The sequence below is a fragment of the Tigriopus californicus genome, chromosome 11 (genome assembly GCF_007210705.1).
Source record: "Tigriopus californicus strain San Diego chromosome 11, Tcal_SD_v2.1, whole genome shotgun sequence".
NCBI lineage: Eukaryota > Metazoa > Arthropoda > Copepoda > Harpacticoida > Harpacticidae > Tigriopus > Tigriopus californicus.
The window spans coordinates 7,812,591-7,840,057 of NC_081450.1; the positions used below are offsets into that span (position 1 = coordinate 7,812,591).

The 27,467-nt window shown below is 41.7% G+C and overlaps 3 protein-coding genes and 1 long non-coding RNA gene across 5 annotated transcripts in view; 1 reads left to right on the plus strand and 3 right to left on the minus strand.

The window, feature by feature from the left end:
- Positions 1-12,086: 12,086 nt before the first annotated feature.
- Positions 12,087-15,338, minus strand: LOC131890218 (tubulin alpha chain-like). Its single transcript, XM_059239524.1, has 3 exons — positions 14,654-15,338; positions 14,151-14,462; positions 12,087-14,083 (listed from the first exon to the last, which is right to left on the minus strand). Exons 1-3 carry the CDS (start codon positions 15,179-15,181, stop codon positions 13,295-13,297), a joined length of 1,629 nt encoding a protein of 542 aa, XP_059095507.1. The 5' UTR covers positions 15,182-15,338; the 3' UTR covers positions 12,087-13,294.
- Positions 15,339-17,746: 2,408 nt separating this feature from the next.
- LOC131890613 (tubulin alpha-1C chain-like) lies at positions 17,747-20,270 on the minus strand. Of its 2 annotated transcripts, none has more exons than XM_059240009.1 (4): positions 19,997-20,270; positions 18,996-19,552; positions 18,487-18,866; positions 17,747-18,046 (listed from the first exon to the last, which is right to left on the minus strand). In XM_059240009.1, the coding sequence occupies exons 1-4, from the start codon at positions 20,220-20,222 to the stop codon at positions 17,911-17,913; spliced, it is 1,299 nt and encodes a 432-aa protein (XP_059095992.1). In that variant the 5' UTR covers positions 20,223-20,270; the 3' UTR covers positions 17,747-17,910. The 2 variants fall into 2 exon arrangements, with proteins under 2 accessions (XP_059095992.1, XP_059095991.1); XM_059240008.1 differs by having other exon boundaries at positions 17,748-18,046; positions 18,996-19,609.
- A 1,534-nt stretch (positions 20,271-21,804) lies between these two features.
- Positions 21,805-27,467, minus strand: part of LOC131891055 (tubulin alpha chain-like) — a 44,489-nt gene continuing 38,826 nt past the window's right edge. The window contains exons 5-6 of the mRNA XM_059240550.1: positions 22,605-22,984; positions 21,805-22,547 (exon numbers count right to left, since the gene is read on the minus strand). Coding sequence (XP_059096533.1) covers positions 22,424-22,547; positions 22,605-22,984 — 504 coding nt within the window. The 3' untranslated portion in view covers positions 21,805-22,423. The remainder of the gene's footprint in view (positions 22,548-22,604; positions 22,985-27,467) is intronic.
- LOC131891057 (uncharacterized) lies at positions 24,265-25,950 on the plus strand. The gene is made up of 2 exons (XR_009374370.1): positions 24,265-25,066; positions 25,305-25,950. It is a non-coding gene; the product is annotated as an uncharacterized LOC131891057 (long non-coding RNA).

Here is a 27,467-nt window from a genome sequence, read left to right on the forward strand (position 1 = left end):
CAACCATACGGCAGCAAAAGTGAGATCACACATCACAAACCTTTCACCTTTGGACAAACGTCTTGATCAAAAGAATCATGCTAAAATGCACTAGGTAAATTGATGGATGTGGTGCACGAAATGCAATGCAAGCGACAATTGCAATTGAACAACACATACTTCTTTGGTATGGTTTGATACGATACGAATATGAAATATACCTTCTATAAATCGATGACCTTCGTATGTTGTGGACATCAGCTTGGGTCATTGGCTTGCTTCGTTCATTCGCATTGGTTGGGCACATGTATTTATCTAGAACCACCTGCAGTGGGAATTCCAGAACGAAGAAGGTCGGCAGTTTGTGAAAATTTCTTCGTTCCAATGGATGGGCTGTTCGATCGTTCCATGAAGAAGGCTTGTGAAGAGTCGCACCTTTCAACACTGGCAAAACAATTGCCTCTTGCAAAATGTCGATGCTAAATGTTTGATTTAAGAAAATGCAGCATTCAATGTAGTACCAAATGTATGTTTTTACCAACCTTGAAGGACAATCGTAAACATGTTTAGTTCTTTCAAAAGGCCTTGCTTTTCGTTTAAAGATGCTTTGATTGCAGCGATATACTTTGCAGGTCTTGGATGAAGATTTAACAGAAAAATATCGCTCCAATTCGTGAGCTTAAACCCAATCTACGGCCTCCTTAATGGTCGAGAATTCCTTTATTATTAGGTTTTGGAACATCATTGGCAGTTGACAAAGCTCCTACGGTATAAATACTTTGTTTTAGATCTATTTTGTGTCGTTCAATTTTTTTTGTTGAAATACCTGTGGATTATAATGTCGTTATATTTCTATTCATTTCTACGCGATAATTCGCACTCCAAATAATTGAAAAGTAGCATTTTCATTTTTGTTCCATATACATCCAGTTAGCAGCCAACAAACAACATATTCTTCAACCATTTGCATGCTTGCTTTGAGTTCAACGGTTGGTGGGGCTGTGTCATTTTGACGTATTATTTCGAGTTTGTAAACGCACAGAATGAGAGCTGGTTCAAGGTCATTATTTAGCTACACTGAAGGCACTAACTTCTGCTACTTCACTGAGCAATTATTGTCCTTAACATGTGTCCTCCTCCTATTCAAATCCTTGAAGATCTTCTTGCATTTGAAGCAATGGAAAATAAAACTATCTGATCCATGACACTTTGAAATTGTGTTCTGGCGAGGCGTTCCAAATAAGACTCGAAGGGCGTTCACCCGGTTCACCCGTTCACGGTTGTAGAAGTTGACGAGAGTTGATCGCAACCTCAGGGAAAATTAACACGCAACCTATTTCGAAAATGAACGGAAGTTTACTGTTTTTGGTCACGCAACCTTCTAGCCGTTTATAAGTTAGACCTTCGGATTGATGGTCGTAGGTCACCTTTCCAGCGCCCCTACTCTGGTCCCATGAAGTCATATCCGAGGCTCTCCCTCAGCAACCTCACATAACTGCATTTATTCACCTGGTCTCATGGTGTTGGGGAATCTGGCAACCGGGTCTATGAAGAACCACTTAATAAAGAAGGGAAGGAGACTACAGAGTTCTACAGTGGTACCCAAAATATTGAATACATTCTAATTATGAATGCCGCCAGCATTGAAACCTTAGCTCAACGGCAACACGCTATGCAGCTTGTGGATCCTTCCGTCCAGCCATCTCGTTGAAATTTCCTGATTTTTTTGATTTCCCGCCCAGAAGACTGGTTCGCATGTGTTGAGTGCCTGCTTAATATAATATCAAACATGCAAGACTCCACCAACTAAAATTAATTGGCGTCTGCTTTTGACAACCATACGGCAGCAAAAGTGAGATCACACATCACAAACCTTTCACCTTTGGACAACGTCTTGACAAAACCTTTCGCAAAATCCTTTGCAAAAAGATTAAGAACTGGCTCAAATTGATGTAAACAAATGAGCAAATTGGGGCTTATTCATGAAATCTTCAAGAGTGTTGGATGTGGGGAGAAAAATTAGAAAGTTTAAGCCAACATTCCGAAGTATTGAACCGTTAACCATTCCACGACCCTACACAAAAGTGCCAAGCGGTTGGCAGCCGCTGCAAACATCCATGCTCCGGATCAGACGAGGCCAATACGACGACTATATTGACCGTGACGACCGTAACGAACACCTCAGTTGAAGGGAGGAAGCATTGGAAGTCAGATAGGCTCCCATAGCTCAAGTCACTCTAATCCACCACTGGAGCACTCTGCCGGAGGTCATGGCAGCCTATTTCACCGACTCAAACCAAAATGACACCCCACCAGTAGAAAAGACTCCAGAAGGCAAGAAACCCAGTCGAGGCCTTTTGGGGAATCCCAACAGCAACTGGCGGACAACTTCAGGAGTTGTTGGCAGGGGGTGGAAACACCCACTCTGGATTACGCCAGGTTAGCCAAGGCCATCCTAGGTGAGAGGATGCGACAGGGCGATATTTCCAACTCAACTAGCCAGGTGGGAGGAGGGCGAGTATCCACCTAGAACATCAAAATTCAGAAGAAGAAAGCGTCCAAGCGTGTGCCAGCAGGAAGAAAAAACGCAAAGCATAATTCCGTCATTGATTCCAGTACGTGAGGAGTCCCACTCCTCTTTAGATGGATTGGGTCCACCTTCAGATGCGTCACCGAAGGAGAAGAAGTGGAACCGAAGCAAGCCTGTCCCACCACCGCCCACATTCTCACCCGCCGGAAATTTCTCCCAGAAATTGGTCCAGGGTGGAGATGGTCTGTCTCAGTCTACAGTGTTTGTATATGTTCGGCCAACAGATTGATGGAAAATGATCGGAAAAATTGAACGCGATGTTGCCTTGGCATATTTTCAAATCAGGGTTATTTTGCCACCCAAGGAATGATCATAACGGTGGGAAGGAACGTTGTCACCCATAAATATGTGTTAGAGCGAGAGAAGAAATTATTTTCTTGACCCATTTGTTACAGACGCGCGATCTGCAGCAAAGAGAACGTGCGGGACATTGAGAGCAGCTCCAAAGTCCTGGGGTTGGTGTTTTCTTGGGCTTCGTCTTATGCGATACAAGGTTTTCATTGAAAGAAGTGATTCGGCTCTTGAAGTGCCCCAGCGGACTCAGAGGAAATGTTACGACATGAACACCTTGGCGTTACAAGTGGCGGTAGACGGGGCAAGACATGAAGTAGCAATGGCCGAAATTTTTTGATACTCAGACTCCAGGGCGAGACCATGGTTGAACAATTTGGTGGAAAAAGGATCAAGATGAACGCTAACAGGGATCGTCATGAACAATTGGCGAAAGTCATGGAAGGAAGGAAAAGGCAGATCAAGCTGTGCTGTTGGCCAAACTGTGGCCTTAACGCCTATCCTAAGCGCCTGGACTGAGTAAGGCCACGCCTCCAGAAAAACTTCAAAGAGCTAGCTCATCGCGTTATTGGGGGAAAAGAATAATCAGGGCCTAAGGTTCATCAAGGCCTACTCAGCAGGAGGGGACAGGGGAAAGCAATTAGAGCCGATTGGGAAATATTATGACTGTGGTGCATTTGACACAATGAAGAATATTTGTCCAAAGAAAAAGTTATGGTCAGGGCCGGTTGCTCCTGCCCTCTCCCCCAAACCAATATTGTGAGTCAATTGAGGTTTTGCCCAAAACGGGGATTGCAGGGGGTTGAAATGATAAAAATAAACAAGGAAAAAAATGGTGAATGATTTGTTTCTTTCCTTGTTTCGTGGATCCAAAGGAAAGTTCTGGGCAGTATTCACAGGGATACGTTCCGTGACTTCTGGAGGAGCTTACCCTTGTCGACGGATGTCAACGATGTGATATCACATGGATACATCCCGCCATTTTTTAAGTGGCCACCAAAGTCAGATCTGCCAATAATAGGATCGCTAGGGAATCAAGGGCCTTAGAATTCCTAAATATGGAACTAATTTAAGTAAGAGACACGGGCCGCTATTAGCCTAGTACAGGACAAACCTTGGTGTGTTCTACTTTTACAAGTCATTCACAAAGAAGGGAAGAAGGATTGATTGGTTACTGATGCATCACGTCAAACAAATCCGTTTTTGGAGCAGTGCAAAGTCAAGCTAATGAATTACGAAGTGTTCCGTCCACCAGCCAGGGGTGAAAGGTCCTGACTTATTGAATTCCGTGGTGAACGGACATGGAACTCCTGACCCAAGCACTAGGTAAAAAATACCTTGATAGTTCTCAAAGATGGAGAGCACCTAGTACATGGGCTTTAATTTCTTAGACCTATCTTAAGGCCTCCGGTTATAACCCTAATCAAAGCATACAGTCATTAGTTTGAGCTTCCTTTATCAGGGCCTCAAACAATCATCAATCAACTAAGGATACAATCGCTAGCTACCTCTACTCGCCATGGATACAGATCAATCTTGGTTGTCTGGCATACACCTGGGCCAATCTTCAAGGCTAACTATCCTGCAAAATGTGGTCATATCCTAGTCTCAATGCATCAATCGCAGTTGACCTCTACTCTAGAGTCTAACTACTGATTTCTGCTACAAGAGAGATGAACTTTAGCTACAGTTGAATGGAAATCACTTGCTACCTCTACTCCCTACAATGCCAGCACGATCTTGGCCGTCTGGGGAATCTAGGCTACTCTTCAAGGCAAGCTGTATGGTTCAATCTACTTTATCATATTATATACATGGAATGACACACTACCAATCAGCTGTCTTGCTGGGGGTAATTGCTTGGCCATGGAAGAAGGAAAACATACATGGATAGAGAATGGTCAGATCCTACTTTTGACACGGGTGATTCTTGCGTCCAAGGGGATCCACAGTGACGACGTCGAATCAATCGGATTGAAGGTCCAGGATGTGAATCGACGGAGAATAACTCAGAAGCTGCACCTGTACTCAGCTCCAGAGACTGTTCAACAGGTCTATGCTGGTTCACTGATGTATGCAATGCACTTCCCCAGGCCCTCTTGACTTTGCATGGCTTCCTGGGTCCCGACTCCAGGTGTTGACTCTCACTGCTCTGATTTCAAAATAGGTCGACTCAACTTCGGCACTTCTAGCAAATTGTCCTTGACTCAAACTACCAGCAAGAGAGCTTCAAGTTGGGAGTTGTTATCCCTTTCAATGGTCAATGGTGACTCCGTTTTTTTGGACAATTGTTTTTCGTCAAATGGGGCAGCTTGTCAAGCAAGCTTGTGCGTGTTGATTCGAGACAGCTTGGACACGCCGTTTCAAGATGGCGTGGGTCCGCCGATTCACGATAGCCTGGGTCCGCCAATTCAAGACCAGCTTAGACGCCGTTTAACGATAGCTTGAGGCCCGCCAATTCAAGACAGCTTAGACGCCGTTTCACGATAGCCTGGGCCCGACAATTCAAGACAGCTTAGACGCCGCTTCCCGATAGCCTGGGCCGCCAATTTACGACAGCTTGGGCACGCAATTCAGCGTGGCTTGGACACGCTGGAGATTGTTTGTTACACAGGGTGTTCATTTTCCCCGGACGTTTCAATACACTGTTCCGTAACCAATTGTTCTTCCTGTACATCATTTTTCCTTAACATATTAGAATGATGTACTCAACTGTGCATCGAACACGAAGCATTACTGAAGGAATTGAGGCTCACAAGCCTTGGGCAAGTTTGGATCTGGAAAGTGGTTACTACCGTCTCAAGATTCGCACGATTTATTGACCAGTTACCAGTTATTACCAGTAAGACCTTTCAAGGTATCTTAGCGTTTGACTTACTCCAAATTGAAAAAAAAATGAAGAAAAGAACGTTTGTCCAGTTGAAAGAGATCACTAGTGACCATATGGAACGGTTTTTTGGAACATCTTCTTGAATTAACGGTTCAGGGGCTGAGTCTGGACGGCTTCATGGACATTCCGAACAAGAATCAACCAATTGCTTGATATCGCTTGTACAGCCAGGCAAATAGACTTTGTCTGGCCCTGAGTTTGGTCTTTTCAATACCTTGGTGGCTGGTATGCAAACGTTTGAGAACATCTTTGACAGCTAAGGGGGATGACGATCTGACAGTTTCGAAGAATTAAACCATTGCCAATCGAAAGCTCGTCTTTGATCTTCTTGAACAACTTCACATGTGCAGAGTTCTGACTCTTGTGATCAATTCTTGTGTCACAGCGAGCTTGAGATCTTGGTATTCTTGTCTTGGAACGCTTGGCGTTTGAGCTTGTCAAGGAGCATGTCTTCGACAGGGTTGGAGAGAGCACTTATATGGAAGTCTGTGTCCTTCTCAACATCGGGATCCGTGACGGGATATCTGGAGAGGGCATCTGGGGTGGCGTGGTCCTTTCCCTTTCTTCCAGGTAACTGTGAAAGTGTAGTTGGCCAGCTTTGTCCTGTAATTTTGAACTCTTGGATTGTCAATTGTATCAAGGCTGAAGTTGTTAAACAGCAAACAGGTGGTTATGATCAGGGGTTACAGTAAATGACAGCAGACCAGCGAGATAAACTTCGCACTCAATTGTGGCATACCTTGACTCCACGTCTTGGAGGAACCGGCTTCCACATTGTATGAGATGCCAATCTTGTGTTTTTGAGTCCTTATGGAGGAGCACAAAACCTAGACTGTGTAAACTGGACGTCTGTCTGTAGGCACATCTCAGCCTTGGGGTCAAACATGCGTAGAATGGGTGGCGATGTGAGTGCTTGTTTGGTTGCCTTGAATGCTAGGGTGTGGTCTGGTGACCAGTTGAAATCATTTCGGGCTCGCAAGGGGTCTCGGAGTGGGCCAGCAGCTTGAGCAATGTCAGCGCAGAAGGAACCGAGTTGATTGACGAGTCCTAAGAAGGATCTCAAAATTCCTCCAACCCGTGGGAACGGGGAAGTCTGAGATGGCAGATTTTTTCTGTAACCTGGCTGAATTGAGTTGTGTGAAATTCTGTAACCAACAAACATGATTAGACGAGAACAGAGGAGTGATTTGTCCTTGTTATTTGTGAGACCTTGCTTTGAGCACCGTTCTAGCATGTCGCAAACTGACTGAATTCACTGGGGTATGAGTAACTGTCTCCTGTAGAGATGAATCCCATGGGAGATCGAAGAAATTTGTATCTCCCAAATAGTGTGATGAATTGGTTAAAGGCTGGGAGTCAGAATGAAATGGTATTTGCCAGTAACCCTTCACGAGATCGAATTTGGCGAAGTATTGGTCTGCTTTGATGAAACCTGAAACTATCTCTTGTGGTGTTTTCGTGTGGTGGGTCGACCTGATCACTTCAGCGTTCAGTTTAGTCAGATCCACACAGAATCTGATCTTGCCTCCAGGCTTTGGAGCTATTACCACCGGTTGGCACCACTCTGTAGGAATGTCGCCAACTTTCTCAATGATGCCTCTCTCCTCCATGCATTGGAGTTACTTTTTCACCTTGTCTCGAAGGGCATAAGGAATCTGACGCATTGTATGAATGGCAAAGGGCTTGTAGTTGGGCTTGAGACGAATCTTCATAGGTTCGCCTAATGGGTCGAAGTTGCTCGGAATTGTCAAGGACATCACAATGGATCGTCTTGAGTTTGACCTGGACCCTCTTGAAAAGCGAATTATCTCGGGGATGTTCAAGCAGGGTTGCAATCCATTTGTTTGTGGCGCTCTAGCCAAACCTCTGTGTCCTGACTTTTGGTAGGCGGCTGGGCTTTCTTTGGTGTTGGAGGGGAATGGGAATTAACTGCCCTGACCCGATATGACGTGACTGAATGAAGGAAACACTCAGGAAAGATCTTGAGGATCTTGCATGTTTTTTTGTCCAGGTTGAAACCTTGGACTACGAAGTAGATGACAATATCGGCTTTGGGTATGGTTTCATTGTCAGCTACGACTCTCTTCATGAAGGTACCGTTCTGTTCAAGGACATGACCATTGACAGAGACAAGCTTCTCTTTCAGTGGTGGATCTAGCGTGAACTTGTTGACAAAACCATAACCGATTGATGTTCCAATGCCCATCACGGTGACTCCGGCTCCTATATCTGGAACAGCAGGTACTAATTTGGAATTACATCTTGTGCATGTTTTCCCTTTTGCCGGACATTTGTCTCGGGAATGATAAGTTGTTCCACAGTAGTGGCAAGGCTCGGCATCAGATCCATCCTTCTTGTGATCTTGACCCTGAGGACCGGTGTTGTACTTCTTCTTGGAGTACTTGGTCTTGAAGCGTTTAAGGCACAGATCATATAACGTCTAGATGTCGCATTGGCCCGACCTCAGTGCAGAGGAAAATGGATTTTGTGTCAACAACTCGGTACACCAAAAGAGAGGAGGGTGACTGCCTGATCAGTACTAACGACCTACAATTGCTGGTCTTCAACGAACGCAATCAGTGACAAACTCACTCAGAATCCGGCCACGTTGGATGATGAAAAAGCATTGTACACCAAAATTTATGGACCAGCTGATCAAAGCAAAAGTTCGCATTTTTCCTCGTGCTAAGTGAGGTCTAGTCATTGTATGGTCTGTGGTTTAAGGGCGTTGATCTCCTTTCGTGTAGGGATTGGGTGAGAATTCATCTCCTTTGCGCTTCTCCTAGCTGTCTTGAGCGTCAGGATGAAACCGCGAGCCGCTTCAAACGTCGCTGGATTCTTGGCCATGAGTTTGGCCTTATCGGTGTCATTCTTCATGGCTTGCATGAGAACGCCGATGTGAAGTCGATCCATTGTGATGTTGGCCGTGTCCGCGTAGTCTCCTAGTTCTAGAATCTCGTTACACAGACTGATGTAGTCTTGTGCCTCTCTCTGGCGAACAGAAAGGAAATCATTCATGTCCACATGACGATTTTGCTGACTACGAAAGCGCTCCTCGATGATATCTAGAATCTCGTCAACCTCTCGACCTGTATTCTGCCGAATACTCACGGTATGTTGTACGATCTTAAGAAAATCTAGATAACAGCATTGCCAAAGAACAAAGTAGCGGGTTGCTTGGGCTCTTTTTGAAAAGTCGGTCAGATGGGAATAGTTGTTCCAAGTTGGGCGTCATCTTCGAAATTCTCGGAGATCCACGTCTTCTTAGAGGACTGGCGGCGGGTGAACGTTAAGCTTAGGTAAGTTCCGGCCTTGTCGTCCGTCTTGATTCGCATTGTTGGGATGACCTTGACTGGGCACCTGAGGAGGGACAGGAGCAGATGCAGCGTCGTACTTGAGACGGTGTCCGGTGACCACGGTCCTGATGAGGTTGGACTCGTGCTCCTTGAGGTCCTTGGCGGAATGTTTGGTATCAACTTGGAGATGACCGACCCCGAGATCCACGGCGGCTCGGGATTTGTAAAGACGACTTCCCAGCCTTTAATCCAGAATTCGAGCTCCGACGGGTCGTCTGCTTTGTTGTGTTGGTCGANGACCACGGTCCTGATGAGGTTGGACTCGTGCTCCTTGAGGTCCTTGGCGGAATGTTTGGTATCAACTTGGAGATGACCGACCCCGAGATCCACGGTGGCTCGGGATTTGTAAAGACGACTTCCCAGTCTTTAATCCAGAATTCGAGCTCCGACGGGTCGTCTGCTTTGTTGTGTTGGTCGATCTCTTGGATAGCACGGCGGCTGATCCGTGTGACAGATTGTATCCTTGTAACCTCGGCGTGATGCGATCAAAAGCTCAAGAGTGTCCCCCTTCGACGTGCGTCTCCTTTGGCATCCTGGGAGGAAGAAGAAGGGCGGCAGACATATGGAAAAAAGAGTGGAAGAGGGTCTTTCTCACTCACCGGGAACAGGTGCCTGGTGGGCGGACACGTGTATTAGAAGATCGATTTTGCTCCGAAATCGGCTTGGTAGGTTCTCAAATCTCTCAGACTTGACGGGGGGCTGCGCCATGGTACGTGTGTGTGGTGTCGGTGACACCAATAATGCAGACATGTGCGAACTCAGAGCGTAAAATCATAATTTATATTATTTCCCAGACGAATCTTATTACGATCATCTGTCAGCAACGACCGAAGGTCAGCCACCGCTTACTTTATCAAAGGAACATATATTGCGCACTTACACAATCTTATATCGAGTAAAGCACATCTCATTTGCAGTCATACCAGTTTCCTAGGAAAGAGATGGCAGGTGGGATCCTGAATTGTGCAGAAATACGTCAAGGGTGCCAACTCTCGTCAAAATAGTGAAAAATAAAGTTTCGGTCCAAACAAAATCAGTCAAAAGAAGCCCAAAATGCATAAAAAATGTGAAAACGGACTAAAGATGCAAATGATGCAAATAAAGGTTCAGGATGCGTGTTTCATCGAATGTCTATGGATTTCGTTCCATCACTGTAACCTTATATGCTTCACTCCTCGTTGCTTGACGAAGAAGAGCTATCAAGAGGTTTTCCTGAGTGATATTAGCAAGATCGGCAAATTCTATTGACCAGCGTCCACAACAGGCACCATTGTACAAATGATCGTAAATCAGTGTCCTCCTCCAAAATTGGAGGCCTCTTGGTACTAAAATCAGGCAGACTTGATAATGATTCGCTCCGAAAACAGGGCGGTCACGAAGAGGAGAAGGAGAAGTGCGATCAAAGACTTGACGAAGCCCTCTCATTTGGAGTGCCCTTCACAAGTCCCGGTCACAATCGTGAGCATCGGCCTCGGAATGGCACGTTATGGCCGTTTCGGCATCACGGTCCAAATTTAACCTGGTCTCCCACATGTGAAGCTTCGATTGAATGTAAAACGGATCGTCCCCCTGCACAAAAGAGCCTCAAGCGTCGCCCGTTTTGCTCGGGTAGCGAGACCCTTGTGACCTTTGCGAGAGACCTTGAAAGTCAATAACTTATCCCATTTAGTCATATGTATACCCACCTCTAATCATTACAAATCTTTAAGCACAAAAAGGAATTGTTTATGTAACTTAGATCAAACTGTCAAAAAGCAAGTAGGAATTTTTCTTGTTTGTTAAAAATTGCAGTAGCTACTAATAAAGTAGATGAGTTAGAACTAGATATTTCAAATTTTATTAATTTGAAATTTCAAGGGGAAAATACATACGGTATTTTAACATATCAAAGAGTAATAGGGTTGTCTACACTTTAATTTCACCAGGTCTTGAATTAGTTCCAGAAAATTATGGTGATAATTCCTTCCTGAAAGCCTTACAAAATGAAACTGAAGATGTATCAAATGAAGATGTGGACAAGATGTATCAAATAACGTGAATATTGTATGAGAATGCATCCACAGCATTTTCATACCAAATATGACAAATAAAGTTTTTGAAGGTTAATAAATATTCCCTTTTTTTGAGACAAAGCACTTTCAATTCATCATAGGGCATTAATGCAAAACTTCTGATATACTTTTACCATGCTCTAGTAGGAAATTTCAGCAATATTTTGAAACCCGGCAGTAGTACTTTAATAATACAATCTCCTTTTACATATAAGTATAGCGCCCAAAACTTCAGTAACTGAATTGAAATAATCTAAGCATATATCTTTATTACTAATTCTCAAAATTTTGCTTAATATGCATGGAATGTAAATATTTCCACATACAAGACACCAACATGGTCAGTTGTAGAGTTTTTTTACATTGCATGTTTCAAGTTTTCATTTTCAAATTTCAACTGTCTTTACATACAAAATTAAGGTAAAACAAGAGAGTATTTTACTAGAATCTGTTATTTTCGTCTTTGTAACATTGAAATTACTCGTTACGAGCCATGGTGTTCAAAACATAGTTTATTAATAGTGCGGATATCATTCTTAAATGATAATGCCAAATATTGAGGCGATAGAAAACCTGTTTAGGCCAAATGAGGCGCTTTTTTTTTGCAACTCTAACTTTTGTGGCGAGCATGTGCTCACTTGAACTCTGTGTTGTCTTTGATATGTACACATATAGCTATGATTGATTGGAAAATAAAGAAGCCAACAACTATCATCTCTTGACTTATTCACGTGGCGGACCTTGCGTCTGCCATATTGGTGACCCCAACGGCTAATACTATCATTGACAAATTCCACAAAGAGGCTTGGACTCATTAGCCAAGGATCAAACCAAGGATAGGAAAAGTGGATGCTCTACCAACACGCCATGGGCATTGGCTTTGGATCAACTTTAGTCAATTGGAAATATATCCAAAGACTCGAGAAAAGGCAAATTTTCATTCCATCATTTTATTTAATTTTTGAAGTCGAAGAAGGAACACTCAAATTGGAAAAAAAACAGGTCACTCAAAACATTTGCTAAGAAACACGGAAATTGATCAAGGCAAATATAGGGTACGTAGAATGAATTTTTAATTGTTGTTGTAATAACCAAGCTTAAGAAAAAGTGCCAGTTTTATAAGCTCCGGTTTTCGCCTTACGAAAGATGGAAGCTTTAGGAACAATATTTAAAGATGGTATTATTTTTCTCAAGAGTGCTTGAAAGATGGATGGAGCGTGAAAGGATCTTTCATCCTCTTTTTGCAAGCAGTACGTACATCCAAACAAGGATTTCTTCACTCAGTGGTACTTCGTCTCCCAAAAATGGCACCCACAAGTGCTCCTAGCAACTGCTTACAAAACAAAAATGATGTCGAAAACAACTGTAAATGTCACAAAAGGACATAAAGGACAGGGAGCTATGTATTTTGGAGACAATTTTACTAGTCTGACAACATGTTCCCTTGGCCGTAAAAGCACACTTCTGGTCAGTTTCCTTTGAAAAGTTTCACATTCTCTGTTGCGTAAATTGACTGGTATTGACTGAACCATCCATGTAACTTTTTGGAACATCAGTTTTTCCAAATCCTTATCAATATGTTGACAGTTGCCAGGGCCATTGCTTGTGAGGAAAGATCATGTTATCTCTTTACCTCCATCATTCAAATGAAATTGGAAAAAATAACTTTGATTTTACATCTTGTTTTTAATGCTTCATTATCTGAAAAGGCAGAAAATTCAAACTTGCTTCTGTCTTCAGAAGTCTAAATCATTACAACACATTATAAAACTTCTTCTATGCAACCTGTTTTGACTTGTTTAACTCTAGCTTGTTAAAGATTGGCGCATTAGGTTGAAAACTCTGACGTGGGACCTCGACCACGTCACTTGGTGATTCATTTGTTTTAGGTCATTCGCCAGTCCGCTCTCATAATTGCCAAAAAACACCTTTCTTTATCTCAAGACAAATGGACCACGGTATTAAAAATCTTACCAGATGGATTTCAGCGAATGTGCGACCCCAATAAAATGAATTGTACAAATGACATCGACGATGATTCGTCCCGAATTTTCTACATACAATGCCAATTTCTTTCTAACAAGCCAGAGTTTGACGAGTCAATCAATGTTCTTGTAGTACATAACGTAGAGTGGTTTCAGCGTCTGCGACTTGTTGACCTGCTCCTGGAGTTGTCTCTGCTGCGTGATGGGTCTCGGCTTCTTGAGTAATCGCGACTACGTGAGTGATCCCGACTTCGAGAATAGTCCCGACTACGATCCCGGCTGCGGCTTACGCTTCGACTTCGACTTCGGCTTTGGCTTCGGCTTCGACTTTTATCCCGGCTTTGATAATGGCTGTTCTCTCGTGTGCTTTGAGCAGTGGAACTAGCTTGTTTACGTGTTGTTCTTTTCGGTGCCGTATAACCACGTTCAGCCACGTAACCATCATCGTCTTCTTCGTCCGAATAGTTATCGTTGCCAACCTCCTCGTAGTCGAGTTCCAAGGCAGCCATATCTTCTCGAGCTTCGGAAAATTCTCCTTCTTCCATGCCTTCGCCAACGTACCAATGAACAAAAGCTCGTTTGGCATACATTAGATCAAATTTATGATCCAGGTTTGCCCATGCCTCTCTTATTGCTGTCGTGTTACTTAGGATTGAAACAGCTCTTTGGACGGACGCGAGGTCACCCCCGGGGACAACGGTTGGAGGTTGGTAATTTATGCCGACTTTAAATCCAGTAGGGCACCAATCGACAAACTGCAACGTCTTCTTTACTTTGATATCTGCTATAGCTGCATTCACATCCTTGGGTACAACATCTCCTCGGTAAAGCAAACAGATAGCCATATACTTCCCTTTACGAGGATCGCATTTAACCATTTGATTTTGAGGCTCGAAGCAGTTTTTGGTTATTTCGCTCACGGAGAGCCTTTCATGGTAAGCCTAATGAAGCAATCATTCAATTACTTGAAATCTCATTTTGCTATTTGGCCAATTCTAGTTCACAAACCTTGTCTGCAGATATGACAGGGCCATACGTTGCTAATGGGTAATGAATCCTCGGGTAAGGAACCAGGTTTGTTTGGAACTCATTGAGATCAACATTTAGAGCGCCATCAAACCGTAAAGAGGCCGTTATAGAAGAGATGATTTGAGCTATCAGACGATTCAAGTTTGTATAAGTTGGTCGCTTTAGATCAAGGTTGTCTCTACAGATATCGTATATAGCTTGATTATCCACTAAAAACGCAACGTCAGTATGTTCCAATGTTGTATGGGTGTAGAGTAAGGCATTGTATGGTTCCACGATAGCGGTGGAAATCTAAAAAGAGTGGTCAACTGAAATTGTCTTGTATTGAACAGGATTATCGAAAAACGTCATGGAAAAGGGGCTTTAATTGAAGATAGTTCAATGTTATGAAGCACACGTTTTTTTTGCGTAGGGTTATGTAGATATCGCCGATGTTTAGAACTTTTAGCAGCCAAGTTGACCCAACACTAGGTTGCACTTACGTGGGGGGCGGGGTAAATGGAAAACCCCAGCTTTGCCTTCCTCCCGTAATCAATTGACAGCCGCTCTAGCAGAAGCGACGCAAATCCAGATCCTGTGCCTCCGCCAAACGAATGAAAGACCAAAAATCCTTGAAGAGCGGGGCATTGCTCTGCCAATTTTTTCACCCGATTAATTGTGACATCGATTTGCTCCTTGCCAATAGTATAGTGGCCACGAGCATAGTTATTTGCTGCATCTTCTTTACCGGTAATGAGTTGATCAGGATGAAATAGTTGTCGATAAGTTCCGCTTCTTATCTCATCTACCACCGTCGGTTCCAAATCAACGAAAATTGCCCTTGGTACGTGTTTCCCAGAACTTGTTTCCGAGAAAAACGTGTTAAAGGAATCATCAGCTACTCCAATAGAGTCATTATTTGGCATCATTCCATCGGGTTGAATTCCATGCTCTAAACAGTAAAGCTCCCAACATGCGTTGCCCATTTGGCAACCAGCTTGGCCGATATGAATAGAAATAACCTCTCTCATTTTCAATTTTGAATTCTCAGATCAGACCACCGAAAGGTTGATTGTTCTGCTTGAATTAGAAAATTCAACTGAAGGCTTCCTGTGAGCACTTTGGATTGTGTTTATCCTGCTCCCTTGGCAATCTCCATGGTTTAAAGAAAGCAGTCATGAAATATTTATGAGTAATTTTACAACGTGGCCATTAGCCTACAAAAGAGAAAGTCGCTCATTTATATTCTCTTTGAGGCAGAACAACGAAATTTGTGGGCCAGCTGCAAAAAAGTTTTGCTCAAATGAAAATGAACTAGTAATCATATTTACCTTTAATCGTTAAACAAAAATCTAACGAACATGTTATGTTTAGGGATACCAAAACACTCCATTGGCAAAGATCTTAGTGTTTGCTGAAAGAAAGAAAGTCGTGGAAGGAAAAGCCTCAAGGAGCCTTGCTTTGTTCAGGGAAAGGCATACACACCGTTTTGCCCTCTGGGAGACTAAAATAGGGGCCGAAGTTGTAATAGTTATTTGTACGGATTGGAAAGATTGACCTAAATAGGTTTTAAGTATGGTAAGTTTTAACACATTTTCTTGCAATTTGCTTCCTTGAAATAACCAAACGCCAAAGACTTTAGAGACAAATTGAATGCTTCATCTTTTAAATAGTTCTGCCCAAAGTGCGAAAAACACCTTTCGAAAAATATTTTTTTTGTATATTTTCATGTCCGAAATAAAAATTCTAACGGATAGAAAATGGCATTCTCCCGTTGAGGAGTTTCCAGCTGCTAGCGGATCATTTTCAGTTACTTCTTCAGCTTCAGCTACAGTCCTTCTAGGAGGTCATGTTTTGTTTCGGCTGGTACAAGTATGAAATTGAAGGCGAATTTATACTATTATTTGAACTGTTTTCTTGCGGACTTCCTTACCGTTGCTAGGATTGGAATCCCAGCAGTTCAAGACGAGAAAAGTATTCATTTTACTTAACTGGTATTTATATATATTATTTGATCAACCAACGAATTTGAGTTGGCTGATCCGGCTAAACCTTGATAATAGGTTGATTGGGAATTTTAGTCAAAAGCTTGTCCAAGTCTGACTTCAATCCTGCTACTGGATCAACACCTACATACGCCCTACGAATATTTGAAGGCAGCAAACTGAACAATGAAGGAGCGCGAGAAAGAAGAGAGTTGGACTTCATTGTTTTAACTAGCCTGGATTCTCGAGGGCTTTAAGGTGCTCTCAAAACACAGGTAAAGCCTCTACGGTCACTACAATTGACCCTAAATCCTGGGTTGGGACAAAGCTCATGAATGCTTTTGAAAACGTACAATATCAGATACCTTTCGTACCTTCTCTGAATACTGTACAATCCCAACCTTTCTAGCTTCTCCCAGTACGAGAGCTCTCTCATATCCTCAATGTTTTTAGTGAAACATCTTTGGATCTGCTCGAGCTTTTGCAAACCTGCTGAACTAATTGGAGCCAAATGGGCGAGGCATATTCAAGATGTAGCTGGACAATCGACTTGTACAGATCCTTGTGATCCTTTCTCTGGACTTAAAGGTGCGATATATCCAACCGCATGATTGATAAGCTTTACCAACTTTCAACTGGATATGCTCATCGAACTTTCCATTATCTTGGAGTACAACACCTAAATCCTTTCATGGATGAGACCTGCTGAATGCCCTTACCTTCATCGTCTAATAGTGGAGTGTCTAATGGCGTCGAGTCTCAATTATTGGCACGTTAATTTCATAGACACTCTCGCGGATATATTTACTGACTTTGTAAAACATCCATTAACATTTTTCTAGATCGTGATATGAGGGCGTTTCAAAATGAGTGTCTGAATATCTGAAGATAGAATTCTGAGCCATGATACTGCAACATTGTTTCCCCCAAGATAGATATTTGTTAATTTGTTAATTTTTACCCAATGAGGCATTTATATCCGTGAAAAAAGATATTCAGCCAATCCTGGTAAAACTAACAAAGTATGTCTATAATCAATCACAACTTTTTTTCACGTTTTCGTAATCTATTCAAGCTAAAAATCACAACGTGAAAACAAATTATTCTGAGTAAAATCAATGCTTTTCCTGACTCCTTGCTATTTGTCTCGTCGTCAAACGTTTCTTTGACGAAGATGAGAAACAACTCATCTGCAACCAGAGAAATTCACAGGGAGACAATGGGAGTTACGATTGTACTTGTCTCCTCGACAAATTTTATTCCTGGCTTGTCCCCTTAAATCGTTTTCTCTACGACTCTCTTCTCAACTTGTTATTGCTACGTATTATTCCACGACATATTAAACATATATTTGCATTACATTCAAACGTCTTCGGGAATGATTTTAGTGTCCTATAAATGACCACTCTTCGTTAAAAAAGTGTCTGCTTTCATTTTTGCGTTGAAGACTAAGGCATTTGCTATTTCTTTGAGAAAACGAAAGTTGTCCAATTGAGGAATTCGAAAAACTTAATAAAAAGAACCTTTACTATTTTGTTAACAAACTTAAATTGAAGTTATAGATTGGAAATGGCACGTTGATAATAGGCGCGTGCCCATCATTTTTAAGATCTCCATCTGCGTTTGTATTCTCCTTGCCGAATTAAGAATTTCACGTTTGTACTTTTCAGCTCGTGCTCTTTGAAACTACTTTGAACCAATGAATGTATTTGTATTAGGGCCAACAATAACAAAAAAATCTTATATGTTTCGTAATATTTCATATATCTTTTGCCTCAACCATCGTCAGCGTAAGATTGTTCTTCATCAGAAAGAGCATCACTTCCCACCTCTTGATAGTCTAGCTCCAGAGCAGCGATGTCCTCCCGAGCTTCAGAGAATTCGCCTTCCTCCATACCCTCCCCAACATACCTGAAATGATGATAAATACTTGAGTAGGCGTGAAAGGTGTTTTTACATAGTTCAAATCCTACCATGCCAAATTATCGCCAATACTCTTGTAATCTGTTTCTGTTCCTATTATGATAAAAATGTAAAAAAAAAAAACATTTTCATTGCCCTTTGACTCAGTTTCTTGCATTTTTTGGGCGCCGTAGATGTTGATATTACAATTTGGCACATTCACAAAAGCAACATTGACGCAGTATTCTGGGTCTTCTTGTCCTGGGAAGGCCCATTTGGTCGGCCTAAAAAGTTTAACGTTAGAAATAAACTCTGCTAGGAAGCTAAAAGGCGAACTCTGAAGGTCGGAATTTCACCATGTTTCCGTAGAGGAAGAAGCAACCACGACGTTGCATCAAGCCCCCTCCCCATCCTCTTATTAGATACTGGCCTAACAGCCTCGAACTCACCAATGCACAAATGCTCGCTTTGCATACATGAGGTCAAACTTGTGGTCCAAGTGTGCCCAAGCCTCCTGAATTGCGGTTGTATTGCTTAAGCAACACACTGCACGATGGACTTTTGCCAAATCCCCTCCAGGGACCACAGTTGGGGGTTGATAATTGATCCCAACTTTGAAACCGGTTGGGCACCAATCGACAAACTGAACTGTTTTTTGCACTTTCATTTGTGCTATGGCTCCATTGACGTCTTTTGGCACAACATCTCCACGATAAAGAAGACACACGGCCATATACTTTCCTTTCCTGGGGTCACATTTTACCATCTGGCTGTTTGGTTCGAAGCAATTCTTTGTGATTTCATCAACAGAGAGTTTCTCATGGTATGCCTGAGAAAAAACATGATTGGTGTGTGTATGAGTTGTCGAAATGATTTGCAAATTATATTCCAGGAAACATTTTTCAATGGATGACATTTTTATGACAGGGTGTCGGTTTTACATCTTGTATTGGCTTACCTTAGAGGAAGAGATAACTGGCCCATACGTGGCTAACGGGTAATGGATCCGCGGATATGGAACCAAATTAGTTTGAAATTCATTTAAGTCAACGTTTAAAGCACCATCAAATCGCAACGAAGCAGTAATTGATGAAATGATTTGCGCTATTAGTCGATTGAGATTGGTGTATGTTGGTCTTGTCAGCTCAAGGTTGATCCTACAAATGTCATAGATGGCTTGGTTGTCAACTAAAAAGGCCACATCACAATGTTCCAAGGTTGTATGCGTATATAGAAGCGCGTTGTATGGCTCCACAATTGCTGTTGATATTTGAGGTGCAGGGTATATAGAGAATCCCAATTTTGACTTCTTTCCAAAATCGAGCGATAACCTTTCCATCAATAGGGACGCAAATCCTGAACCTGTGCCTCCTCCGAAAGAATGAAATACCAAAAATCCTTGTAGACCTGAGCACTGATCACAGAGCTTACGAATCTTTTCCATCGAAACGTCAATTAATTCCTTTCCAATGGTATAGTGACCACGAGCGTAATTATTGGCGGCATCTTCCTTCCCTGTGATCAATTGCTCTGGATGAAACAGTTGGCGGTAGGTCCCAGTACGAACCTCATCTTCATTCAAAGAGAAACGGTTTTTTTTCATTCCCAACGTACTATTTTTTAAATGATCAAAATAAGGATGAAAGTGATGAAAATTTCTGGAAAAGTTGACGCAATTTGAATTCTAACTGTTATATCCTCCCAGTAGTCATCAATTCATTACCATTCCATCGTAACTACTCGTACTCGCTCCCAACCAGTGAGCATCACTTCCCACCTCTTGACAATCTACGCGTAGCTCTAGACCACTTTCTCTCAATAAATCCGTCATTTCTACACTATCTTCAATGAAGACATTACATGGCGCAGTTGGTAGGATTCGAAACTACGCTCCCCAAGGGAATCTTTTTTTCAAGTCTTGATGACATCACACAACCCAAGCTGATTTTCAATTCTTACCAACAACACTTGGCTCTAAATCAATAAACATGGCCCGAGGAACGTGTTTGCCACCGCTTGTTTCGGAGAAAAACGTGTTGAAGGAATCATCGGCCACTCCAATCGAATCATCGCTAGGCATCAACCCATCCGGCTGAATACCATGTTCTAGGCAATATAATTCCCAACAGGCATTCCCCATTTGGACTCCAGCTTGGCCAATATGAATTGAAATGACTTCTCTCATGATTTGATTTAGTTCTAGCTTTTGTCAAAGCGAAGTGATGTTGCTTCTTTCCACAACGAAGTAACACTGAAATAATGACGGCTAACGGTGAAATCAATATATTTGACAGATAAGCGTAATGAAAGCGTGCTAGAGATAAACCATCAAATACTACCATTTCCAGGTACTCGGTATAGTCGCCAGCAAAAATGCTATTAATTATTCATTGTCTATGGGAACATGTGGAACACATTGGGAGCCAATGGCATATTTAGAGCAGTAATAAAAAAACAAATGTATCCAGCATTAGGGTCGAAAGGTTATTAAGTTTGTAACGAAAATATACAAATACATTGCGGCACTACCGGCAGTATTTAGAATTTATGAGATCATTGGTTCATCGAAAATAAGCGTGTTTCTGCATAAAGCAATGATTTTCCCCAACACAAATTTAGCATTTACAATATATTTCGTTTACCTTAGAACCAAATCAAATGTTTTAATAAAACCGAATAACCAGTAGGTGAGTGTTAAGGACAGCGAACCATGCATCATGTAATAGATGGGATTGAACTTCCTATAAAGCAATTCAAATTTATTTTCTTTAGTCTTAGAAACAATTTGGATATGGCTTGATCTATTTTGCATTCACCTTCTGAAATAGAATTGATCGAGAAGAAAATACATGAAACTCTGTCAAGAACAGCTGACAAACAACCATTCTAAGCTTGCATTTACTTCAATTGTTTCATGCAAAGGCGTCGCAAACTGAAGAAGCGTTTTATCTGCCCTACAACAGAATTTGCACAACTGGCTGTCTTGGCGCAATGGGTCGGGAGGGATAATTTCCCATCATAATGAACGCCAAGATCTTTTTCATGTTCAATCATTGGTATTGGACTACCACCAAGGACGTAAATGGGCATGTCTTTCTTACCCTTCTTGCACCCTTGCCGAACCGTAGTACTTTGCTTTTGGAAGCATCAAAAACCATGTGGCTTGAGTGCGACCAATCATGGATCCGGTCAAGGGCGCACTTTAACTCTATTTCCTCACGGACCACATACACGGTGGAAAACATTTTCGAGTCGTCGGCAAATTTAAGACACTTCTTGCACCCTTGCCGAACCGTAGTACTTTGCTTTTGGAAGCATCAAAAACCATGTGGCTTGAGTGCGACCAATCATGGATCCGGTCAAGAGCGCACTTTAACTCTATTTCCTCACGGACCACATACACGGTGGAAAACATTTTCGAGTCGTCGGCAAATTTAAGACACTGCACAGGGCAGTCGACTAACATGTCATTCATATAAACAGAGAAGAGCAGAGGACTAAGCACGCTACCTTGGGGAAATCCGGACGTGACATTATGCCAATCCGAGGAGGCTCCATCTATGGTCACCCGTTGGGCTCGCTTCAATAACCAATATTTAATCCATCTCCCAGTCATCCCTTCAAATCCTATCTCCTTAAGCATCAATTGTATGATTGACTTGGTCAAAAACTTTTGAGAGATCAAGATATATAGCATGTACATCTTTCCCGTCATCTATAGCCCGTGAAACAAATTCGTTAGACTCCAAAATGTTGGTTGTAAAGAAACCGTGTTGATCATTTCCAATCATTCTATTCTCTGCTAGGAACTCCAATATTCAATCCTTCACCACCCGTTCAATGAGCTTCCCGCAAACGCTGGTAAGAGATGTTGGGGATAATTAGATAGTTATGTTTCATTAAGATATTTTTTCCAAAAACAATCAGAACAGAACATAGAAGGGTCATCGAAGCTAGCCCTTACATTTCTACAATGTAGGAGGAGTAGATATAACATCGTTATCAAAATGCCTCTTACAAGACGATGTGCTGTCGGGGCAGAACAAGTCTAGCTGATTTTTTGAGTGGTCAATCAGTTCTTAGTAACCAACCGTAGGACAATTGTCCCAAAATAAAGTTCCAGCAATGTAATTTCTGCGGTCCGCAATGTCCACGATTTCCGCAATATCATTTTTTTATTCGTCTGTGAGTGTAAATGCAAAGTAAAATTGAACCTGGGATCTCGCTTTTGTTTGGAGCCTGTGTCATACTGCATAATACTAGTACCCTTCTTTTTTGGTTAAGATCATGATACGATTAAAAGCCAAGCGTAGGTTACATTGATACTACATATTGATACTAAATATACTCCTACATATTAGTTTCAAATATTGTTTTTGTTTCAAGTCAATCGTTGGTACTGTCATCGGAAATGTTATCAGTTCCTACTTCTTGATAATCTAGTTCCAGCGCCGCCAAGTCTTCCCTGGCTTCGGAAAACTCGCCTTCTTCCATCCCTTCCCCCACGTACCTAAAACAAGTCAAAGAAACGTTTATGGCGGTAATATATGGGAATAAAAAAACTTACCAATGAACAAAAGCTCTTTTTGCATACATCAGGTCAAATTTGTAATCCAACCGTGCCCAGGCTTCCATTATTGCAGTTGTGTTGCTTAAGCAACAAACAGCACGATGAACCTTGGCCAAATCCCCACCGGGCACAACTGTGGGTGGTTGGTAATTGATGCCAACTTTAAATCCAGTGGGACACCAATCTACGAATTGAACCATCTTCGACGTTTTGATCCCAGCAATAGCTGCATTGACGTCTTTAGGAACCACATCGCCGCGGAAAAGCAAGCATACAGCCATGTATTTACCACTCTTGGGATCACACTTTACCATTTGATTGCTGGACTCAAAACAAGCTCTTGTTATTTGGTCAACAGAAATTGTCTCATGAAAAGCCTTGAAATAAAAACAATGACGTAACATTTGAGTGCTATCTATCATATTTGGTCGACAATTAACTTCAAGAAGTGTCATCAAAAGTTTTGTTAAAAAATAGTTAAAAATATTTAAAAGCATTGTGTATTGTCAATACAGCTAAGTATAGCTTTCAGTCTCATCTTCTCTTAAGAACACCCGCACATTATTATCCTCCTGATCTTGATAAAACTACCAAACTGAGTGTGTGTTTGTGTTTTGTAAGTGGTATTGATCAAAATTAAATGATATGGCCAGATTAGATCAACTCTGCTGGCCCAGTGTGAGGTTCAATCTCAGGCCATACCAGCCCCGGCCTATTGATTGACACTGTCCTTAAAATGCAATGAAGACCTGAGACTAAAGATTGAGTTTACTTGTTACCCATTTTGAAGTGAAGATGTTGGCGCCAAACCATATGATAACCAGAGTCAGTCTTTTCTCAATAAAAGGAACAAATCACAGTTACAATTGTTTTGGTCAAAAGTAGTAACTTCATATCCGTTAATAAAAAAAATGTAATGGTGTTACTCGTTACTTTTCCTAAGATTTAGATAACCAATATTTTATGGGTTTTGCCCCATCAAGACCATATTTCTCTAAAGAAATTGTGGTTTTTTGTTTCAAGCAGTCCCAATACGTAACATTTGAAGATTTCTTGTCAATAGTTTTCAATAATGAGCATTTGCATTTAATCGTGGCACAATTGTTCAACATGTATTGCATCATAATGCTTTGAGTAATAAAGATTGGGACCCTGGATTGGCCACAGAGATACACAGAGCCGTCGTTATTGGGCAGCCTCGACCAAATTTTTCGAGGATCTTCACCTGGTCCGACTTGTTTGCTTTGTGTAACTGGCTGTTCAAAGAGAAGGAGGTTGTGCCCAAACAATTCAAATTTCACAACAAAGCTCGTTGGTATGCAGAAACCAGACCAGTTTATGCATAAAAGAAGAATGTCGCATGGGTACTCATAATAGAGTTACATTATAAACGGTAAAGAGAGCTTGTGCATTATCTTTCTCAAACTTGAGCATATTCATGACAACGGGCCTGTTTTTCCTTCATCTCCCTCTCTGCTCATGTGCTCAGTAATACTTCATGTATTTGAATGAGTTTCCTTAGACCATCAAACCTGATAAGATTTGTTTTCATGTTGAAAATAAGCCCTGAGTGCCTTTTGTAAATCAACATGAAGATTTTTAGCTAGCTATTCCAATCTACATGGAGCTCAAGTCAACGTTGAGAGATGTTTCAATACGTAGGCGAGGTAATCCTGCCACCTGGCGGCCATAATTGACCTCAAAGTCAGCTGTTTGTTATGATTTGGTTTTGGGTGGGCAGATTTTGAAGCTCTCAACAGTCAGAACGGACATTGTCCCTCGTTTTCAAGACATTTCAGCGTCATCAAACTAGTTGTACTTCTATTGAAAGGGCGTTTTCCATCTACAAAGTATGGCAGCTTTTTCAAAAAACTCACTTGATGCCAAACTTGTTCATGGAGTGAATGAGACCCGAGAGGATGGATAACATCAGGTGATGTCGAACATACCGCGATGCTAAGACATTGATTCTCCAGAAGAGCATATCCAACACTATGGAATTGACCCTCCACAAAAACGAAAGGCGGATGACAGTCAATTCAATTGTAAGGCAACACTTCATCATCACCGGGGCTCTCGGGGCCGTCACCTGCCTTTTGAATCAACTGTGGCTCTCCAAGCCAGCGGCTACCAAAAAGCACCATTCAACAAACTGCATGGCTCTTCACAGGCACTCACCTACGTTTTGATCTTTGTTCTGATTTGACATTTCGGATAGATCCCGTGAAGAGTGATTGGCGCCAATGATAGTGAACAAGGTCAAAATCAAAATGAAGAAGCTTGAGGATAAAAGCGCTCAACCAGATATCTTTCAAATTAACGAGTTATCATTCAAGATAAAGAAAGTCAAAGCTCACATAAACCGCCATTTGGAAGAGAAATGTGCTTTAGTCATATGGATCGAAAGTAAAACCGGAAAAATGATTCCAGCAGAGGAAAAAAATGGAATACCTGATTAGGTATATTTTTTTCCAATTTAGGGATCGTCTTTTGTATCCAATAACCATCTCGTTCAATGGTAATCAGTCAACCTTGAGTGTGCTTGGCTATAAAAAAAAGAAATCTCATTTTTCTAAGTCGAATTGGCCATGACACTGACACTCTTTTGAAATGAATCATGTGTATCTAATCCAAATGATAACACTCTTTTCACACTAAAAAGAGCGAAATTCAATTTTGAGGCTTTCCTTATTACAGATTCATGTCCATCTGATGAGTTTGCCAACTATGGCACAATGTACTTGAAATATGGAATGTCAACGAGCTTCCCGCCAAATCGGCCTGCTCTTGGTCGTAGCAACTCCGAGCCACTTTCCGAATCAAACTAGTAACATAAGAAACGTAGAGATCTCTTCAATTACAGGCAGGTCACTTTATATCATTCACTTTTAAGTGGTTCGTTTCAGGCGGAAAATTCAAACTTTTTTTCAGTGCATGTTTCTTGAGTTCCCAAGGCATGGTTTTGGGCTCAAATTTGGCCAAGATCATCTCTTCAGCAAGATTTTGTGGTCGTATGTCAAGCTTATTTGGAAAAAAGTGAACGATTTAGGAGATAATAAATGTTTGCTTTTGTTTGCAGTTGACATCTCTAGAAGTTCGTGGTATAATCCAACATTTGCCGCATAACCCAGTCATTGGGGCTCAAGGAATCGAAGGTTCAAAGGCTTCTCTGGCCGCTTCTTCCCAATCACGTCCGTATTAACGCCATGCTCTCAGGCTGTCCAGAGATTTGGCTGGAAAGAGCATTGGATATCAGTTCTTCTTTCTTCCCGTCCACTATTTTTGGGCCACTCACTCTTCATGAGATCTACTTGGATTGGCAATAGAGCGAAGGTCGAATCAATTGTTTTGCCTGCATTTTGCCTTTATTGTAGTCCCTTGCTTCAAAGACCGGGTGACGGCCCCAATAGCCGCAACGGCCCCAATGGCCCTGTTGGTTTTGGATGTGTTGCCTAACTATGGGATTGACTGTCGTCCACTTTCCGATTTGGTTGAGGGTCGATTCCATTGCTTTCGATATGCCAATCTGGCAGATCAATGTCTTTGCATCACGGCATGTTCTTCAAAACATAAAGATTTCCGTCCTCATGTGTCTCATTCACTCCACGAACGAGTGTGTGAGATGAAAACCTTCCTTTTGATAGCAGTAAAACTGTGGATGTCGCTGAAGTATCTCGAAAACGAAGAGAAATGTCCGTTTTGGCGGTCCTATGCTCTTCTGGACAATCAATGTTTTAGCATCACGGTATCTTGAATGCAACTAGTTTGATGACCCCGAAATGTCTTGAAAACGAGGGACAATGTCCGTTCTGACGGTTGTGGGCTTCAAAATCTGCCCACCCAAAACCAAATCATAACAAACAGCTGACTTTGAGGTCAATTATGGCCGCCAGGTGGCAGGATTACCTCGCCTACGTATGGGGATAGTGATAAAATTAAGAATCACGGGAGGTCGCGACCAGGGCTGCCAGCTTACATTTTTAATGGCCTATGACATTACTGATGGAATCTCCGAAACCCATAGTCAGCCCAAGGACACTAAAGCAAGGAAACGCCACCTTTTTGTGATCACCAAACCTTTCCCGCCAAGTAAGGCCTAAACTTTTGCCGCTGAAATTTTTGAATGTTAGTTATTGGCATAATTATTGAACAAAATGTGTGACTAATATCATTTTCGTAACCATTGATGGTATGTGCTTAAAATCAGGCATTCAGATAAACTTAAAATGACTTCAAACATGTCTTGAAGAACAACAATTGAAAAGTGCTAATTAGGTTTTCTTAATAAAACAAGAATTTGCTCAAAACACAATCAATAAATTCTCTTTTGCCAACAATATTATTTGTAGAAAATTCTTTCAGACACATCTTGACCAAATTTCAGGTAATTTGACGAATTTGTTATGGATCTATGGTTCTCACTCTAAGAATGGCACTCAATCCAAAAGTAGACATACTGTGGCTCTGAGCTACATATTGTTCTTTAAACTCATTTGGATGCTTCATAATCATGAAATAATAATTTTAAGAGATATGGCACCTGTTTTATTTGACTATTTTGGTATTTTGGATGCTTTTGCAAGAAAAACAATTTATTGGAGTCCAAAGTACAAATTGAGATCTAGTCTACTGTACTTTGATATTTCTCTGCCTTTGATGCAAACTTCCTAATAAGTAGAAATTTAAACTCTACAAAAAGATAACTAATTCATTTCTCACCAATGCTGCCTGATGTTTTTTGTCAAATGTGTGGGTTTAGACAAAATTATTAATTGTCCATCCAAGATATTTTAATATGTTAACATTTATGTACATGCACTTTTATTGCTTATTCCATACATTTTTTTATATTTGGTCAGT

Excerpts from the sequence above, each read along its gene's own strand:
- LOC131890218 (XM_059239524.1), bottom strand. The coding sequence starts at position 15,181 with ATGAGAGAGGTTATTTCTATTCATATCGGCCAAGCTGGTTGCCAAATG. Across the intron at positions 14,463-14,653 it reads CCATTTACCCCGCCCCCCAC|ATTTCCACCGCTATCGTGGA; the intron begins GTAAGTGCAACC and ends CACTCTTTTTAG. Across the intron at positions 14,084-14,150 it reads CTGTCATATCTGCAGACAAG|GCTTACCATGAAAGGCTCTC; the intron begins GTTTGTGAACTA and ends TTGCTTCATTAG.
- LOC131890613 (XM_059240008.1), bottom strand. The coding sequence starts at position 20,222 with ATGAGAGAAGTCATTTCAATTCATATTGGCCAAGCTGGAGTCCAAATG. Across the intron at positions 19,610-19,996 it reads TTTAGAGCCAAGTGTTGTTG|ATGAGGTTCGTACTGGGACC; the intron begins GTAAGAATTGAA and ends CTTTGAATGAAG. Across the intron at positions 18,867-18,995 it reads CAGTTATCTCTTCCTCTAAG|GCATACCATGAGAAACTCTC; the intron begins GTAAGCCAATAC and ends GTTTTTTCTCAG.